At 49.9% G+C, this 18,607-nt stretch overlaps 1 protein-coding gene across 1 annotated transcript in view; it reads left to right on the top strand.

The window, feature by feature from the left end:
- Positions 1-17,845, top strand: part of runx1t1 (RUNX1 partner transcriptional co-repressor 1) — a 47,156-nt gene extending 29,311 nt beyond the window's left edge. Inside the window, exons 2-11 of the mRNA XM_076139605.1 lie at positions 47-184; positions 1,769-2,010; positions 3,645-3,734; positions 7,257-7,438; positions 10,255-10,517; positions 10,938-11,026; positions 11,614-11,809; positions 12,484-12,552; positions 14,435-14,625; positions 15,751-17,845. Of these exons, the coding sequence (XP_075995720.1) occupies positions 47-184; positions 1,769-2,010; positions 3,645-3,734; positions 7,257-7,438; positions 10,255-10,517; positions 10,938-11,026; positions 11,614-11,809; positions 12,484-12,552; positions 14,435-14,625; positions 15,751-16,089 (1,799 nt within the window). The 3' untranslated portion in view covers positions 16,090-17,845. The remainder of the gene's footprint in view (positions 1-46; positions 185-1,768; positions 2,011-3,644; positions 3,735-7,256; positions 7,439-10,254; positions 10,518-10,937; positions 11,027-11,613; positions 11,810-12,483; positions 12,553-14,434; positions 14,626-15,750) is intronic.
- Positions 17,846-18,607: the final 762 nt, after the last annotated feature.

The raw sequence follows: 18,607 nt of genomic DNA, 5'->3' as shown, positions 1-18,607 counted from the left end.
TGACTTGCTCTTATCTAACGCCCTCGTTCTTCTCGTTCGCCCTCAGATCGCACTGGGAAGCGCTCCACCATGCCCGACTCACCTGCGGACGTCAAGACACAGTCCAGGTTAACCCCGCCTACCATGCCGCCTCCGCCCAGCACGCAAGGAGGCCCACGCAGCAGCTCCTACACACCCACCACACGTGAGTACCACAACAACAACAACACACGCTCATCTAACACCGTGCCATCAAACAAACGCACAGACCTCCTCAGCTCCAATCCTCCAAATGTGAACTCATCAACTCCGGATAAAAACAGCGAGAACAATCCACACAGAGTCGATTCTTCATCTGAAGCTAACAGGCTGCGAGTCGCTGTCGGTTTGGAGTTCCTCATTTCCACACAGCAGGCCAGCATTCATCTCGTCTTCATCATCTATCAGACCGCCGGACGAGATCAATGAGACCATCTGGGCTTTCGTGTTCAGCCAAACGGCGTTCAGTCCGATAATGGTCGGCGATAAAAGTGCGATGCTGATCTTGTTTGACATCTGAATATTATTGTACCTTTTCTGTTGTCCTGCCTCCCTTCTGCTGGCTAGCTTGTGTGTGTGTGTGTGTGTGAATGTTTGGGTCGGACCACGACGATGGCGCTCCGTTGCGTCCCTAATAAAGAGGCCACATCGACGCCACTCCAAACGGAAACCCTTCGCCGCTGCTCGCCGCCCTCTCCCGGCGAGTTCATCGGCGCCCACACTCGCAGAACCTCGGGAGCTTTTTGCAGTGATGCTCTCGCAGCCTGTAACAAGCAAATTACACCCTAGTGTTCACTTAGAAGTGCATACTTAACCACTTGCATGAAGAGCACTAGAATCAAAGAATCAAAAGCCCTGCGGTTGAACATGTTGACAGCACTCCAGCCCGCTTTAGTGGAGCCGGTGCTGTGCAATGGAGACGTAATGTCGTTCTCTTCCTCTTTCAGCCTCAATCACTTAGCCTCTCTCTCTCCCTCTCTCCCTCTCTCCCTCTCTCCGTCTGTGGCATTCGCCCGCTCCCTCTCTCCGTCCCCGCCTGTCTTTCCTCTCCTGACGGCTCGTGCTCCGCAATTAACATCGGGGCTTCCGTGCGACGAGGGAGGAAAAGGCCCCACTCTCTCATTACGCACGCCCAAGGTTTTAACAAAGCGCCGCGCTTTGATTTCAGCCCCGGCGTAATTGTTACCAGATGCAGTTTGAGTATCTCGTCTCTCTCTCTCGTTCTCTCCCTCGCCCCCCCCCCCCTCGCTTTACAGTGGCGGCTTTGGACGGCGGCCAGAAGGGGAGTGAGCCGAGCGCCGGTGGAAACCTAATCTCATTAGAGAGAAAGCTTTATGCCGCCTTGTATCCCTTTGTACGCCGAACGCTCCCATGCTCGGGCGCGTCGGGGGTCACACTGTCCCTGCTTGTTTAGACTGCAGGCAGGGAGGGAAGAGGGAGCAGGAGGTGGAAGGAGGCGACATGTCTCCACCATCCAGAAATATGCTTTTTATGGGAGGACGCCACAAAGGATCAAACGAGCCGCCGTGATTGGAAACAAATGTGGAGGGCCGAGAATGTTTTCAGGGGTAAATCATTGAAACGGGCGGTCGGCTGGTCATGAAGCTGACCTGCTCTGCTTCCTGCGCTGGTATTTTTAAAACCCTGTGTGGTGACTTCAGTTGTTTTTCTGTGTTTTGTATTTAGAGGAACCAAATGAAACGCCAAAGCATATTTCAGACCTGTCCTCTTCTGTCCTCGTCTCCTCCAGTAACCAATGGCAGCAGCCACTCTCCCACGGCCCTCAACGGCGCCCCGTCGCCTCCCAACGGCTACAGCAACGGCCCCAGCTCCTCCTCCTCGTCCTCGCTGGCCAACCAGCAGCTGCCGCCGGCCTGCGGCGCCCGGCAGCTCAGCAAGCTGAAGCGCTTCCTCACCACGCTGCAGCAGTTCGGAAACGACATCTCGCCTGAAATTGGGGAGCGGGTCCGCACGCTGGTGCTCGGGCTGGTGGTGAGTAACCAAGCAACCAAACACACACACACACACACACTTATATTGTATGTATGTCATGTTTGAACTCAGGTGTGAAAACAAGATTACAGCTGCGTTACATTCAAGATTTCAGCTTTATGATGAGGATAAAGAATTAAATACATCAGTTAATGAGAGGAGGAGGAGTTTGATAGATTTGATGGATGGAAGTTTGTTTGTCATTTCTTCATTTTCAGCATTGTAGCTCAGATAAGAATGTGATTCCTTAGAGATCAGTGCAGATTTAATTCTTAAGGTGAAAACGAATGAAGCGACATCATCGTGTGCTTAGATGTTTCACTACAAATGTCCAAGTTTGAAGCTCAATCAAGACTTGGTGTACATGAACACGCATCATCGCACAGGCGGCAGGTGATCGGATGGAAATGTGAGTGTAACGGGCGAGGGAATCCAGAGAGAGAGAGAGAATGGAGGGAGAGAGAGAGAGAGAGACTTCTTTTAATTAGCCACACAGAACATAGCCTTCCTTTGGCTTCGCGGTGTGTATTTTTCTCACCGCCTGCACACACACACACCAGATCTCTCTCTCTCCCTCTCTCTCTCTCGCCCTCCGTCCCTTCCCCCTGTTTTTATTAAAAGAGAGTGACACCGTTAATTAGCTAGTTGTGTGCCGCAGACTCGGGAGGTTTCTCTGGCTGTCAGGGAAACAGGCCCGACACAATCTGGGCGAGCAGATGTAAGGCTGAGTGTAACAAAACTCAGGTCTGGGAAATAACCAAACGGAAAAAAAGGCTTTGGGGAGGGAAAATAATATCCTCATGCTGTCTGGACTTATTCATTTATTCATTTTTATTATTGTTGTTGTTGTTGTTGTTGTTGTTAGTCTGTTTGGCTCCGTCCTGGCATCTTGGGAATACAGACAGAGAATTAAGAATAGTGTCACCGCCGTCTCTTCATGTTAATGCAGAGAGAAGAAGAAGTGCCTCCACACACACACACACACACACACACACACACACACTTTCCCCTGGTTATCTCTGCAGCTACTGTAAAGTATCTTAGCACTGTACTGCCACCAGCCGGGGCTCTTATCTGCCTGACGAGAGGAGAGCAGACAGTTACACGCTGGCTGCTGATGGACGGAGGTAAACAAAGGCGTGGCACCGTCGCGATAAGGACGGCGGTGCCAGGCCAGAGTGACACAGAGATGGTACAGGGCGGCGGCCGGCGGGGGGGTGAGGAGGGTTGAGCGGTGATAAAGTAGCGAGAAAAGACAGTTAGGAGGGTTCAAAACAAACCTGCCACAGAAATAGAAACCTGGTGTGAATCATTCAAAAAAGAAAGGACAAAACTGTGGAAAGTTCGTCGGAATCTGTGCGAGTGTTGGACGATGGGACTGCCGCGTCTCCCTGTGTGTATTTGTCTTGTTAATTGGAGGAGATGTGTGTCTTTGTTTTCCGCCGGCCTTTTCGCTGCGGCCCGGCCATATGCTTCCCATTACACAACCCCAAACACACACTGCAGGCCAGGATATAGCTTAGCTTCCAATAAGTAATATTATCGCTTAATGCTTTCCACATGGATTCATGTGTTTTCTCTCCCTCTCTCTCTTTCTCTCTCTCTCTCTCTATCTCTCTCTCTCTCTCCTCCAGAATTCCACACTAACCATTGAGGAATTTCACTCCAAGCTCCAAGAAGCCACCAACTTCCCCCTGCGACCTTTTGTCATCCCCTTTCTGAAGGTACATACATCACACACACTCACACACACAAACACGCATCCCATTATTACACCAACTCTACCCTCCCGCCCTCCTGAGCCGACCCGGTCTGGAAAACATTCTCGCCCGCCACACAGATGTGCAGACTTCTGTCCGACTGCCATATTTACTCCTGCTCTCCATTTTTCCTCTCGCTCTCGTCCCTCTGCCCTTCCTCTTCTTCTTCCCGCTCTGTCCGTCTCTCATATGAATTATCTCCTCCTCCTCCTCTTCCTCCTCCTGCAGGGCCGTTCCTTCCCCATCACAGTGAGTGATACGTCACACCGCAGAATGTGTTTGTCTTGCTGTGTTTGAATTGGAACGGCAAGACAACTGAACGCACGCCTGGAGGGAGAAGAGGAGGAGGAGCGGGGCGCCGGCGTCCTCCGGCCAATGCCAGACACGCTCCGCTCCTCCTCCTCCTCTTCCTCCTCTTCTGCTGCGTTTTCACATCGATTCCCCCCCCCAAACCCGCAAAATCGCCAGGATTTCCCGTTTTGGCCCGTTACGGCGTTATTGCTGTTGGAAGCGGCGTGCGTCCCTCTGAAGCATCGACCCGTTCCATTCTGCCGCGGCCCATTTGTCCCGGCTCGGCTCGTTTCAGTCTCTATAGCATAACTTTACGTCTCTTTAATCCAGTTTGGACGGTAAGAATGAATAAAGAGACTCCGGGGTGAAACGGTGGTCATGTGCATCGTGTGTGTGTGTGTGTGTGAGTGTTTGTGTGTGTGTGTCGACTTTGTGTCAAAGTGCGTCTGGAGGTGAGATGCAGCGTTTAGGGTTTGTTTTGGTAGATCAGAGATGATGAATGGGGCCGGGCCTTTACGGCGGCGGGGCGGGGGTTGGCGCTCGCCGTTCAGACGGTGTTGTGGTTGGAAGCCCAGATCGATATAAGGAAGTGGCAGTGAGAGACGGAGAGCAGGGAGAACGTGCGTCACACCAAGCTCATTGTTTCTCTGCTACTTTCTCTCTGCCTTCATCCCTCTTCCTCTTCTCGTCTCTCTCCCCGTTTGTGTTTTGTTTGAGTGACAGGCCCGAGGTTTGTGTGTGTGTGCGCGCATGCATGTGTGTGTGTGTGCAAATTGCTCTCGCTCGAAGTGCCGTTTTCTCCCCACTAACCACGCAGACAGGGAGCTGGTATCCCTCCCTCCCTCCCTCCCTCCCTCCCTCCCTCCCTCCCTCCCTCCCTCCTTCTCTCTCTCTCATTCCTGAGATTTCTTCATCTTCTCCTTTTCTCCTCGCTGGCCCTCCCATTTGTTCTCCCTCCTTATGTTTCGTTCCTTCTCCCGTCTTTGTTTATCCTCTCCTCTCCTCTCCTCTCCATCCATCCTCAGGTCCCTCCTTCCCCTTCTCCTCTCCTCACCAGATGGTTAGTGTATCACTGGGATGGCTGCGGAATCAAAGATGCAACTCGTTTTTTCCCTCCGTCGCTCCTCCTCGTCTCTCTCCCTCTCTCTACCTCTCTCTCTCTCTCTCTCTCTCTCTCTCTCTCTCTCTCTCTCTCTCTCTCTCTCTCCCTCTACCTCTCTCTACCTCTCTCTCTCTCTCTCTCTCTCTCTCTCTCTCTCTCTCTCTCTCTCTCTCTCTCTCCCCCCAGTCTAATTTTAGTGTCTTCCCACTTCGGGGCTTTTTAATGCCAGCTACCATATGGTGTCAGGGAGCAGTGTGAGGTGTGGGGGAGCTTTTATAGGTGCGCCCAAGCACAGCTGCAACAATGCACGTCAGGGCTCAGAGTTTTTCATTATGCTAATGTGAGACCGCCCCCCCCCCCCCCCCCCCCCCGTCTCACCCCCCGTCTCACCCCCATCCCCCCCTCTCCCCAAACCCCCTCACCTCCTCTCCCTTCGTCTTTAATATCAAACCACCAATTGGTTGTGACTATTTACTGGAAAAGAGAGGCAATCATAAACCGCACAGCGCCGGTGATGTAATGCGTTTGGCCGGATGCCTGTCACACGAGAAAGCAGGCGCAACCAGAGAAACAATGTCCCTCTGTTTCCCCGCTGCAACCTATCTGCTGGGTATTTGGTTTTGTTTTCTCGTGTGTCACGCTGATGTCAGAGGAGGGAAACGAGGCCGGAGCACAGAAGGAGAGAGAGAGAGGGATGAGAGGGATAGAGGGCAGGAACGCACTGATCAGGGGTTCGAATCCCAAGTTATTGCTCCTAAAAGAAGATGAAAGTTCACCCCCAGGAGCAAATGGTGTTGAAATCTTTGCTGTTAGATCTTAAATGTGACACAGGCTCAGCACACACACACACACAAACACACACACACCTATAATTCCAGCATTTCCACCATAAATCACCTCCGAGTGTGTTTTAGCTGCAGAACCAAGAGTCTCTCCCCCCCCCCCCCCCCCTCCCCCGCTCCTTCCATGCATGGTGCAGATGTTGGTTACCGTAACGACTACACATGCAAATCACCGCACTTCATCATATGAAAAACGATCCTGGCCTCTTCGTCGGCCTCGCACGTCTTGACTCGGTCCTTTTTTCTCTTTTCTTTTTTTTCTTAATGCATCCCACATCTCCGGCAATTAGGATGACCTCTAATTAATGAAAGATGAGTTCACGTCGGGGTCAAAGCAATCTATTTTACGCTCCTTTTTTCAGGGGGTAATTACGATCATAAACTATTAACGGCCCATTAACTCGGGCAGGTAAAGCGAAGGCGCGCCGCTTGGCATTTTCTCTCTCGCCGCAGTCAATTACGAAAGAGGGCGTGCGAGTGCGACAAGGAAGCTTTCGGAAAAAATACCACAACACGAACAGGAACAGACGTGACAAATGTAGGACGGCGGAGGGAAGGGAAGGATGAAAGAGCGGAGACGGGAGGCGAGAGACAGACGGAGGAATTCATTTTGGTGGATGGAAATGATGAAAGAAGGAGAAAAAGTGCGATGACGAAGACGAGAGATGAAGTTGGACAAAAACTGAGATTTAGAGACCTGGAGCTCACAATAGTTCTCGGGATGCGCGCTTTAAAAAGAGAAACACACACACACACACACACCCTCTTTCGCTCGGTTTGAACCTGACTGACGCAACACTTTCATCTCCTTGCTTCAAAAATGGCAGCCCATCAGACGGCTTTGAAGTCGACTCCGTCGTACCTGCATGACCCTCAAACGCACAAGAAAGCAAAACTCCAGCCTCCATCTTTTTGTTCTTTAACACCAGAAGAGACTGAAATAGCTGCTGTTTCTTTAAAAATAATATAAATGTAGAAGGCGCAGAGTGTGTGTGAGTGTGAGTGCGTGTGCGTGTGTGTGTTAATGCACTGTGGGTCCCAAAGTAGCGGTAGCGGTTCAGAGATAACGAGCAGCACAGGTGACGGAGGGCTGACGCGTGTGTGAAACGCAGAGAAAACAAAGACAGAAAGGGTTGAATTTAGACGTGTTGAGAGACGTGTTGAGAGACTTTGATGCCTTTTTTTTTTTTTTTTGTCAAATTGGACGTGGGGACGTTCGGGTGATGTCTCTTCTTCTCTTCTTCTCTCCAGGCCAACCTGCCGCTCCTTCAGAGGGAGCTGCTGCACTGTGCCAGGCTGGCCAAGCAGAACCCGGCCCAGTACCTGGCCCAGCACGAGCAGCTGCTCCTGGACACCAGCACCACCTCCCCCGTCGACTCCTCCGAACTGCTGCTGGACGTCAACGAGAACGGCAAGAGACGGACGCCGGACAGGTGAGGGGGGAGAGCGTGTAGATGTTTAAGCAGCTGGGATGTTTCTGCTTCTCCTTAACGTTTGATCCTCAGTCTGCACACACACAAACACACACACACACAGGCCCAGTGAACCTTTACGTTAACTCTGTGGACGCAAGCTGAGTGATGTGTTAATGCACGTGTGGGAAGTGTGTGTGTGTGTGTCAGCGTAGCCGCCGGGCCTCATCTTGTGCTCTGCCGGACATCAGAGCTCCCGCAGGCTCGCCGCTCTTTAATGGGCCGGAACCCAGAGGAAGATGAGAGGGGAAATGTAAATTTGGCTGAACTTAAAGGGGACATATAATATACATTTATATCCCCTCCATTTGATAGAGTAATGTAGCAGAGAGTGTGTGTGTGTAACACGGGTAGAAATGCATCAAGTAGAGCACCTGAACGGCCCTGAAGTGACCAATCAGAGCAGAGCAGGAGCCTTAAAGAGACGGTACCTGGAAATCCAATTAATAAAAAAAAGCGTTTTCACTCAGTGGCCACAGTAGAGCCACAGTTAGAGACAGTAGATGTCATTCTGTAAAGATATTCTCCCTTTGAGAATAGAAAACAAGATGACGAGAAAGGAAAGACTTGAGTGCTTTAACGTGTGTATGAGCTTTCTTCTTCTTCTTCTTGAGTGTGTGTGTGTGTGTGTGTGTGTCCTGGTGAGTCCCTTTCACTCCAAGCCAAGTCATTAGACCCATTTGTTGTCACAGACCTCCTTAATGACACCATGTTCTGCGCTCTAATGGACCGGCGCTGAGACGGGCTGTCCAGGAACACGCCGAGCGAAAACCTCCAAAACAACACAGCGGGTGGATTCTTAGAGAGTGTGTGTGTCTGTGTGGGTTGTGTGGCAGTAGGTTTCTGTGCTGGCGCTCTTTTTGCCAAGCGTTATTCTTGGGGGGGGGGGGGATTTTTGAATACAGGCAGGGGAGGAAAATGTACTTTTTATATTTGCTGAGGGACACAAATGCCGAACGTGATATTAATAATTCTCACCTCTCTTTTCCCCCAACGCTGGGATCGGCAGACTTTTTCTGTAATACCTGCATATTTGCACGCTGTCTGATGCATGGGGGAGTTAGCTTAGGGGGGTGGGAAAAAAGGTGTGTGTGCGTGTGTGTGAGAGAGAGGAGGGGAGTGTGTGGAGAGAAAGAAAAGTAAGTAGGCATCTGTATTCAGTGAGAAAATATGTTCCAGTTGTGCGAGTGTGAGTGTGTCTGTGTGTGTGTGTGTGCATCATTCCGTATACATGAATGCACGAGTATGCGCTGTGCGAGTGTGTGTGTTTGTGTGTGTGTGTGTGCCTGGGGAGATGGGCTGATAACACATACAGATGAGGCCCCGCACCAATCCGGCTGGCTAAGCACCTCTGCTTTCTGCTTACCTCTGCTCAGCGCTCCCTGCTTATTGGGAGCTCCGTGTCGGAATATTGGGATTTGAACGGGAATCTTTAAGCACAGACTACACCAGGGTGTCACTGCGCTCTGATTCATACACCGCAGTCGGCAGAAAACGCCCCGGACCATCTGTATACTGTACATATAAAGTGATATATACGTGTGTGTGTGTGTGTGTGTGTGTGTGCAGGCTTAGGGAACGCCGATTACAGGAAGTTAGGCTTTGTGTTCACTCCTTCTGTAAGTGATTCCTGCTCTTCAAAGCCGATCAGGATGCTGTCGTTACTGTACAGCAGAGCGTCTTACATGTGTGTGTTGTTGCTGTAGGAAGACAAGGAAATAAGAGAGGGAAATAATGGTGTGTGTGTGTGTGTGTGGTTGGGGGGGCGGATGGATGGATGGATGAGTCGAGGGAGGCAGGGGGGGACGGATGGATGGAGGGAAAGAGCATATGGAGAGCTGTGGATGAGCATTAGGAGCCCATAAAAACAGCTCATTAAGAAGTTCAATCTGTTCACAGAGAGAGAGAGAGAGAGAGAGAGAGAGAAAGAGAGAGAGAGAGAGAGAAAGAGAGAGAGAGAGAAAGAGAGAGAGAGAGAGAGAGGATTGTCTGCAGATATTTGGGGGAGGTTAGAATAATTTAACTGTGAGCTGACAAGGCTGAGAACACACACACATATGCGCACACACACATATGCGCACACACACATGCAGACACACAAAACACACCTGGCCACATTAATCTTCAGAAGCAGCCTAACAAAAATCCACCTGATCCCCTGGAAGCTACTTGTGCGAGTGTGTGTACGTGTGTGTGTGTCTGTAATTTGTGAACACACACACACACACACACACAGATTCAAACCTCAGTATATATGAATGGACGTGCTTTTATCAAACAAGGCTTCATTGCAGTTCCTTTGTCTAAAAACGTGGTATCTGTCCTGCAGCGAGACAGACAGAGGACGGCTGAGGACAGGTTCAGTGTCTCTGTTGTGTGTTGTGTGTTTTTGTCTTATTCGTCTTGGCGGCAGAAACGTAATAAGTGTAACACAAACTGAGTGTGACGTGATCAGAGGACGAGCGGCGCTGAGGGATGAATCGCCTTCATCCTGACTCTGTGTCTTTGTCCTCTCGTCTCCTTCGCCTGCCTCATCCGCTCGCCGTCCCTCATGAGGGCTTTTGTTCTCTGCCAGCCTGTCACTGTCAACAGAGTGTGTGTGTGTGTGTGTGTGTGTGTGTGTGTGTGTGTGTGTCATTCCATCGGCTGCTCTGAAGTCAGTCCAATGTCAAAACCAGCCACGCATTCTCTTTGTTGCTGTCCGATGAAAGACAAAATCTAAACCCCGTCTCTCTCTCTCTCTCTCTCTCTCTCTCTCTCTCTCTCTCTCTCTCTAGAACCAAAGAGAACGGCTTTGAGCGAGACGGCGCCCTGCACCCTGAGGTTCACCCCAGCAAACGGCCCTGCACCATAAGCCCCGCCCAGCGCTTCAGCCCATCCAACGGTCTCTCCTACCAGCCCAACGGCCTTCCCCACCCCGGCCCCCTCCCCCCGCAGCACTACAGACTGGACGACATGGCCATCGCCCACCACTACCGCGACAACTACAGACACCCCGCCTCCAACCACAGAGAGATCCGGGAGCGAGCTCGGCCAATCGGTAAGGACGCAGAAGAGTCTCTATGAAAAGATAAAAACGCGTTATCATTTCTTGAGTCCTACCTTCATTGTCACTGAGATCAAAACAAACAGGAAAGCGTTTTTAAACAAGAGTAAGCGAGACAGAGGCGCACTCACACACGGCGCCGTCACATTTCCAGGCCCCCGAGGCTCGATGGAGAGACTTCACGACAACTTTGTCCGCGTTCTAAATATAGCAGAGCATCGGCGACATTTAGCGTCGTCTCGCCAAGTGATGGATGTTTATTGGACCAGAAGCTCAGTCACTTGAGCTCTGCCCCCAGGCTGGGCGAGAGAGAGAGAGAGAGAGACGGCCAAGAAGAGGGGGCGGGTAGGAAGTAATGAAGGTGATGGAGTGCTGTAACACTAATCCCTCATCTGTCTCTCCGCCCGTCAGCAGGTCTGCACGCTGGCACCCGGCCGGAGGAAGTGATCGACCACCGGCTGACTGACAGAGAGTGGGCAGAGGAGTGGAAGCACCTTGACCATGTAAGAAAAGTAATAACATTTTTATTACTCTACCCTACAGTTCTGTCTCTGGAAGTAGCAGGGATCATGTCTCACTTTATGATGCAACGTCGTTGTTTGTGTTTAATAGAGCAGAGAACGCTTTGCTTTTATGGAGGAAACCTGAAAAGATGAGCCGGCGACGAGAACAGAGTCTGCGTGTAAGAATGTGTGTGGAGACCAGAGTTTCATGTGGAGTGGAGCTCTGACAAGTGTGTGTGTGTGTGTGTGTGTGTGTGTTCACCATCACGTGGATATGTTTGTTTATGTAAATACAATATTCATATGTTTAAGTTGTTTTTTCTTCTAAGCCAGATGAGTTGAGGTTTGGGTAGAATAAGGATGACATCATGTGTAAAGAAATGAAATGTTCCTCAAAGCTGCAGTCTTCTCTTTACATGCTCCTGTAGCGCCTCCTACTGACTGAACTGTTTCACCAAACTTCTCCTCACATAAGAATGCAGGGATCAACATGAGTCCTAATCCAGAATCCTCGCCCTCAATCAGCTTTGACTCAATCCTCCTGAGTCTTATGTGTGAACTCAGCGCAGTGTCCCTCTCGTCCACAGCTCCTCAACTGCATCATGGACATGGTGGAGAAGACGCGGCGCTCGCTGACGGTGCTGCGGCGCTGTCAGGAGGCCGACCGTGAGGAGCTCAACTACTGGATCCGGCGGTACAGCGACGCAGAGGAGCTGAAGAAGGGCGCCCCCAGTGGCCAGTCGAGGCAGCAGAGCCCCGCAGCTCAGGACAACGCCACTCCAGGTCAGATATGATGTTGTTATTTTACAAAACTCCATCTGGGAAGGGTTTGGTGTTTATTTTGAGTATTGCAATGGAGTAGATTCCTCAGAAAAATGATAGATGTTAGAATTCCTACATGCCTTGAAGGCCTCATCATTCTCCCTGCTGGAGGACGTCGGTGTCTTCTTACAGCAGCAAAGCTCTCATTTCTCTGTGGATATGGAAGTAAAATCAGTTAAACACCATCGTTCCCCCTTTTTCTGTTTAATCCGGGGATTTCTAAGATCTGTGTTCCTGCCAGATGTCGTGGCTTTGACTTATTGCGACCCCCATAAATTCCCAGAAGTGATGCTCTGTCAAACTGAGTAAATGCTTCTGATGGAACATACTTCATCTCCAAGCCTCCTCCTCCTCCTCCTCCTCCTCCTCCTCCTCCTTCTTCTTTATGCTTTGGAAATATTTGCTCTTGGTTTCTCCTCTGGGATCTACCGAGTTGCGTCTCTTTCTCTTCTGTGTTGAACCTCCCAACATCTGTATCCATTTGGTCGTTTGATATATATCCCTGCGTGCTTCGGCAGCTTTGGAAGAAACATCAGAAAGACCAGCAACTTCTAGGAACATGTTGATTTGTTCTGCGTTGTTCCACACTGTGTCTGGTTGATCTCTGACGGGGTTTGGCTCTTTGTCTTTTGTAGAAATTCACAGGGAGCTGCTACACCGGCCCGTGTCTGGATACGTCCCTGAAGAGATCTGGAAGAAAGCTGGTGAGTCGTCAGCACCAAAACACACACACACACACCCACACACACTTTTCTGTGTGGGAATCAAGGCCATGTTTGTGGGCCAGCTGATGCAGCTGGCTGGATGTGGATGAGAGCAGCTCCTCCACCTCTCGCCCCTCATGTCTGCTAGACGTGATTACATGCGTTCGATACAACACGACCTCACAGATATGATGTCATTCAGGTCGTAAAATGCTGGACAGCTGGTTCCACTGTTAAACGTACAGTAGCCACACTCAGTATTGTTTTGCTTTTGACAGTTTTGTGTGGAATTAGTTAACAAGACGAAGCTCAAACTACTTGCGGTAACAATTTGAAGTGTATTCTCTTTGTTGCGTCCTTCCTCCTCTGGAGCGCAGCTGGAATCACAATCACGCCGCGTTGGAAACCCCCGGTCCTGTTCTCCAGTGTAGAATCCAGGAATTCACTTTGCATTTGCGGTCCGGCGATACGGCATATCTGCTTTTTAAGCCCCTCAGAGAAAAGAAATTGTCCCCTCGCTTGACCGAGCATGATGTGTGAGATACTCAGAACAAAGTAATATGCATTTAAATTGAATTGAGTATCACCACCAGGACTCTGCCAGCTCTCCTCCTCATCCTCCTCCTCCTCCATGCCGGCGCCGATCGATCTTCCATCTAAGGCATTTGGTGTGTAATCACAATTCCATGCACACGGCGTATATCACACACGGCAGCGGGGCAATTTCCATGACTTCAGGCAGCACAGTAGGTTAAAGACAAAACCACCCCTGTGTAACAATTTAGCTCAATCACAACGGCGAGGAAAACGTCTCCGTCTTCAGAAAGCCGCATTTAGTCTGATATTGAAAACAGGTTTTTTTTTCCACGTTTGTAATGCAAATATAATAGGTGCGACGGAATTGGAGTACAGTGAGGCGCGTTTCTTTCTTCGCCGTCCTTCTTGAGGATAAACGCCGCCTGCTATTTCTCATTCCCTCTCCTTCCCTTGGCGGAGTTCTCCCAGTATTCCGGCGGAGCAGCGGCTGATTTAAATGTGACCCGGCGAGGTTTGCAAAATAGGATTTTTAACACAATGGCGCGCGCGGCGGTGAATACAGCTGTTTGAAACGGGCAAAATGTTTACAGTTGGTGATAAATATTCAAACACCTCGCACGGCGTCCTACCGCTTTCCCACTTCCCCTCGCCGCATGGGCCTCTGGGATCACAATGGAAATGCATAATTTAAATATAAATTGCCTGATTTGCATATGCAATTAGTCAAGTTACAGGCTTGATGGGAGCAAACAAAAAGGCCTCGGCTCTGCTTTGACGTTCGGATGGAATTCCGCTGCTTAACACCCGCGCGGCGGCAAGGTTACTCAATAACGCGTTTCGCCGGCTCTGCAGCCCATTTTTCTCACCAATTTACCTGTGTTTAATTCCCTCGTGCTGTTTCGCCTCGTCTGGATTCCTCAAATAAAAAAATGCTTTATTAAGTTTTCTCGTCCCCGCGCCATTAGTTCAACTTTTTTTTTTTCACTTCCACGCTGACCTGTTAATGCGTCCGACTAATTAAACACGGCGCCGTGGTAAGAACGTACTAATGAGCGTGATTAAAGAAGGCGTGCAGAGGAGCGATCATTGGAAGAGATGGAGCACGGGTTTGATGAATATTAGAGAATGCGATAGTAAATCAATGAAAGCGAGCGATACGTCCATTTTGATTTAGTTTATCCTCGTGAGTCTGAATGCTGAAAGCTCTGAGAAGTGTGTGTGTGTGTGTGGAGCGTTTAACCTCTAAGAAGAAGTTGAGGCTTTGCAGGAGCTTGTAGTTTGAGTCCTGATGATGTGGGTCCGGTTGCTTGACACGGCCTCTCCCTTCTCTGAAACTCTCTTCCAGAAGAAGCGGTGAACGAGGTGAAGCGTCAGGCCATGTCGGAGCTGCAGAAGGCCGTGTCGGAGGCCGAGCGTAAAGCCCACGACATGATCAGCACCGAGCGGGCCAAGATGGAGCGCACGGTGACCGAGGCCAAGCGGCAGGCGGCGGAGGACGCGCTCTCCATAATCAACCAGCAGGAGGACTCCAGCGAGGTAAGAACCGACCGATCCGGCCCTCATCTTCATCTTCAGCTCTGCCATCTGCTCAACCAGCTCCGATCGGGACAACGAGCTCACAGAGGAGGTCGGGTTGAGTTTGACCTCCTCAGCAGCCGCGGCAAATCATTCCTCCTTTCAAAGTATCAAAGAGCGAGGCGATTACGCTGAGCTCTAAAAGAGATCTGGCTAATGGAAGCTACTTTAGAGTCGGGCGAAGGCGATACTCCGCTTACTTCCTCCCGCCGTGTTTACAGAGGTGTTAGCGATTGAGGAGAGGAAACGAGGGAAGGAGCTCTCAGTGGCTAATCACCAGCCGCCGTTTCATCAGAGGGAAACCTGGCTCACATCTGACATTGATTGCCGTGGAGATGTTGGTGTTCCAGAAGCTCGTTTGTAACCTTGTCCTCCCGTTTCCTGCCGATACGCGCCGTCGCCGTGACGTTTCTCCGAAGACGCAGAAAGAGAGAGAGAGGCCCCCGCGTGTAATCAGTGGAGGTTTGATCCGTCTGCGGTGTGCGGTCAGCAGAGGCGTGGCTACTTAGACGCAGTGTAGCAAAGCAGCTTCCAGATCTCCTTTGATTTCCACATGAAGATGGACGACAGGGAAATCCATCTGAAGGCAAAATCAATACGTCTAGAAAATCAACTGAGTGGCTTCGGTTATTGTCTGCTTGATTTAAACAAAAGTGACGCTTCATCACTGGAATAAAGGATCAATAGGAAGAAAAGGTTAGAAAGCAGATGAAAGCTTTGACTTTTTACTGATTATCAGGAAACAAATTGATGTTTTTAAACGCACAAATAAACAAATCGTCAATCCAGCAAACAAACCTGAAGCGATCATAAGTCTGATATAAATGATCATCATCTCTGTATTCTGCGTACCTTCCTCTCTTCATTCCCTCCATGTTTGTCTTCATCACAGTGAAACATTCAGAGAGTGCGTGTGTGTGAATGTAAATGTGCCGATACATCACACACACAAATCTGATTATTGATGTTTTCTGATGCTGTGTGAGTTAAATTAGAGACGCTGGCATTTATCATCAAGACAAACTCCTGGGTCCCGTTTATGAATAGAGATCAAACTTACTCTGTCTGTGTCTCTGGATTCATCAGAGTTGCTGGAACTGCGGGCGGAAAGCCAGCGAGACGTGCAGCGGCTGCAACACGGCGCGTTACTGCGGCTCCTTCTGCCAGCACAAAGACTGGGAGAAGCATCACCACGTGTGCGGCCAGACGCTGGCGGCGCAGCAGCAGCAGCAACAACAGCAGCAGCAGGCCGGCCAGCAGCCCGGCTCCGTCCCGGGGCCCGAGACCCCCGCCCCCGTCAGCTCCTCCGCCTGCACCCCGAGCAGCGGCACCGGGAGCCCGGCCGCCACGCCGCCCGTCGCCACCCCGCGCTCGTCCACCCCCGGCACCCCGTCCTCCTCCGCCATGGACGGAGCGCCACGCTAACGGACCGGCGCAGAGGGAGGAGGTGAAGGCCTCCTGCAGGGTGCGACAGCGCCCCCACGCCCCTGCCCCACAAACAGCACGACTGTCTAAATTGCCTCGCTAAGCTAACATGGCTAAGGGGAGGAGCTTCTGGAGGAGGAGGGCCATAATCAGGTCATATTGACTTGCCATGACTTTAAAGAAACACAAAGATATTCTTTGTTTTTAATGAATGATTTAAATATTGACATCCTTTTATCGTTACACTCGCTACTCCTCGTCGTCCGTTTGTCGCCGTGCGTGTTGTTAATGTTAACGTCGTTGATGTCATCGTAGCTTATCTCATTTTTGTTTCCTGTAAATACAAAGAGACTGAGCAGCGTGGTGCCTGTGTCTCGGACCTCCCGCCCCTCCTTCTTCTTCTTTTTTAACCATTTGTTTCACTCTGGACACGAGACTCGTCCACCTCAACAAGACACTTTACCAAACCACACACCAAGGGGAACGGAGCCGTGAGATTTAGATATCCTGAAAGACTGGTGGAGGATGGAGAGGAGGGACGGACGAATCTCTGGCCCGCAGACGGCAGAGAGACGGGCAGATGTGCAGCAGATTGCGAGGAGCGCCAGATGTTCACCCGACATTATTTCCCTCTCACTTGTAATAATATCCAGGTCAGCGGGCTGGGAAATACAAACCCGTCTCCCCAAAGGAACAATTCCTGGACCCGATTCAAAACTTTACCCACCGCGCCTCGAGTGACGGATGCGTACGGTCTGCACGCGCTCAGTGGGTCGCAGAGGAAACAGGAAGCAGAGGGACATCAAGTGGGACGACAGTGGCGCAGAGATCTGACTCCTCCCCTCAGAGATCTGACTCCTCCCCTCTCAAAAGAGAACTCGCTCTTGTTCACATTGTTTTTTTCCCCGTAGATGTCACTATGCTAAGACTTCCCGTCCTGTGGTGTCACCAATGGTTATTTATTGTATACGTGTCAGGACGGACAAAACGTCCCTCATCACTCTCGCTCTAGTCGGTGCAAAAAAAAGCGATATAAGAAAAAAAAAGAAGCGTCATCTTTTCCTCCCCCGCGCTGCTTTCTCTCTCTCTCTCTCTCTCTCGCTCTGTCTCTCTCTCTCTCCTGCGTATACGTGCTAGTTCTGAAACCCCCTGGTAGCTCTCTATCGTTTCTGTTCCTTTCCTCTTCCTTTCGTCTTCGAGAAAAAGACGCAGACCAACGTCTCAGAGCTGCTACTCGAGCACGACCCCGGTGAGGTTTTCTGAGAGCGAGCATGTTTTTTCCCGCCCTTAAATGTTTTCTACGCGGGGACGCCGTACGTCCATAACGTCTATGTATTTGCACTGTCACAGAGGTTAGACTTGGGCATGCTTCTTTTAACAACAACTCACCTGTCGTCTGCATAGAGCCATAACTCATCGGGGCTGTTTCTGTACGACATAATGGTGTCCGTTTTTCTTCTTCCTTCCTTCCTTCCTCTTCGTCTTTTGTTTCCCTGAAAAAAAAGTTAGAAAAATGTTAAAAAATCACCAAACTCCACCGATTGCTCACGTTTTTCTCACGACGCGCTAATACAAGTGGCCATACCGTTTCTTTCTGAGTAGTTTACAGACAGTGCATGCACATTACTGAACGTTTGTTAAATATTTGTTATTTTGTAGAAAAAATGTTTTGAAAAAAATTTGCCAAAAAAGGTTACAAAAAAAAACAATAAAAAAAAACGAAAAAATATTCTAACAGTTTAAAACTTTCCAAATGCAGAGGTGTTGACTCCGACGGACAGCTTTAACAAAGCCGAGCAGCAGGTAACACACAGTATTAAGACAAACACCAAAAACAGCCAAAGACCCACACCAAGGACCAAAATCCAGACTTTAAAACGATTCAAAAGAGGTTTGTGCACTCAAACATTTGGTTTATTTATTTCCGTTGTTTTCTTCGTTTGCGATTGATTCACTTTATTTATTTTTTAACCCTTTTCCTTTCTGGAGAGCAAACCAGCGGCGCTCGTGTCACGTTGTGGAATGAGAAAGTGCGGGTTAAAAACGTTGTAAACACATTTCACAGCAGTGTTGCATCTAAACCGGAGCAATAATAACTGATGAAGATAAAGACTGTGAGGGGATTTCTTTTTTTTTAAGGTGTTTTTAAGGCTTCGCTCTTCTTTTTTCGGCATTTTCTCATGACACAAATGTCACATACGTCCCCCGCCCGTTTTCCGTTTGAGATCCTAAAAAGAGGCGAATGTTAGACAGGTGCTTTTACACACCCATGTCGTTTGCGGTCGTTTGATATTTATTGATGGCTGTGTATGTGTGCGTGTGTGTCTGTCTTTTTTTTTCTTTTGCTGTTTGCGTTGATTATGAAACGCAGCTTTGTTGTGTAAATCAAACAAACCTCTCATTCGCAGTAAGAGAGCACTTACCCGGACGCACACAAAGGCTCTTCTCCCTAAACACCTTGGTGCTACACAGAAGCGCGTTACAAATTCTGACCTCAAGGAACAAGTGGAGGCCCACA

The sequence above is a fragment of the Genypterus blacodes genome, unplaced genomic scaffold, assembly GCF_046128005.1.
Source record: "Genypterus blacodes isolate CSIRO-AG114 ecotype Tasmania unplaced genomic scaffold, CSIRO-AGI_Gbla_v1 ptg000438l_1, whole genome shotgun sequence".
Classification (NCBI taxonomy): domain Eukaryota; kingdom Metazoa; phylum Chordata; class Actinopteri; order Ophidiiformes; family Ophidiidae; genus Genypterus; species Genypterus blacodes.
The sequence above is the reverse complement of the archived record's forward strand: the minus strand, read 5'-3'. Positions and strand labels throughout refer to the sequence as shown.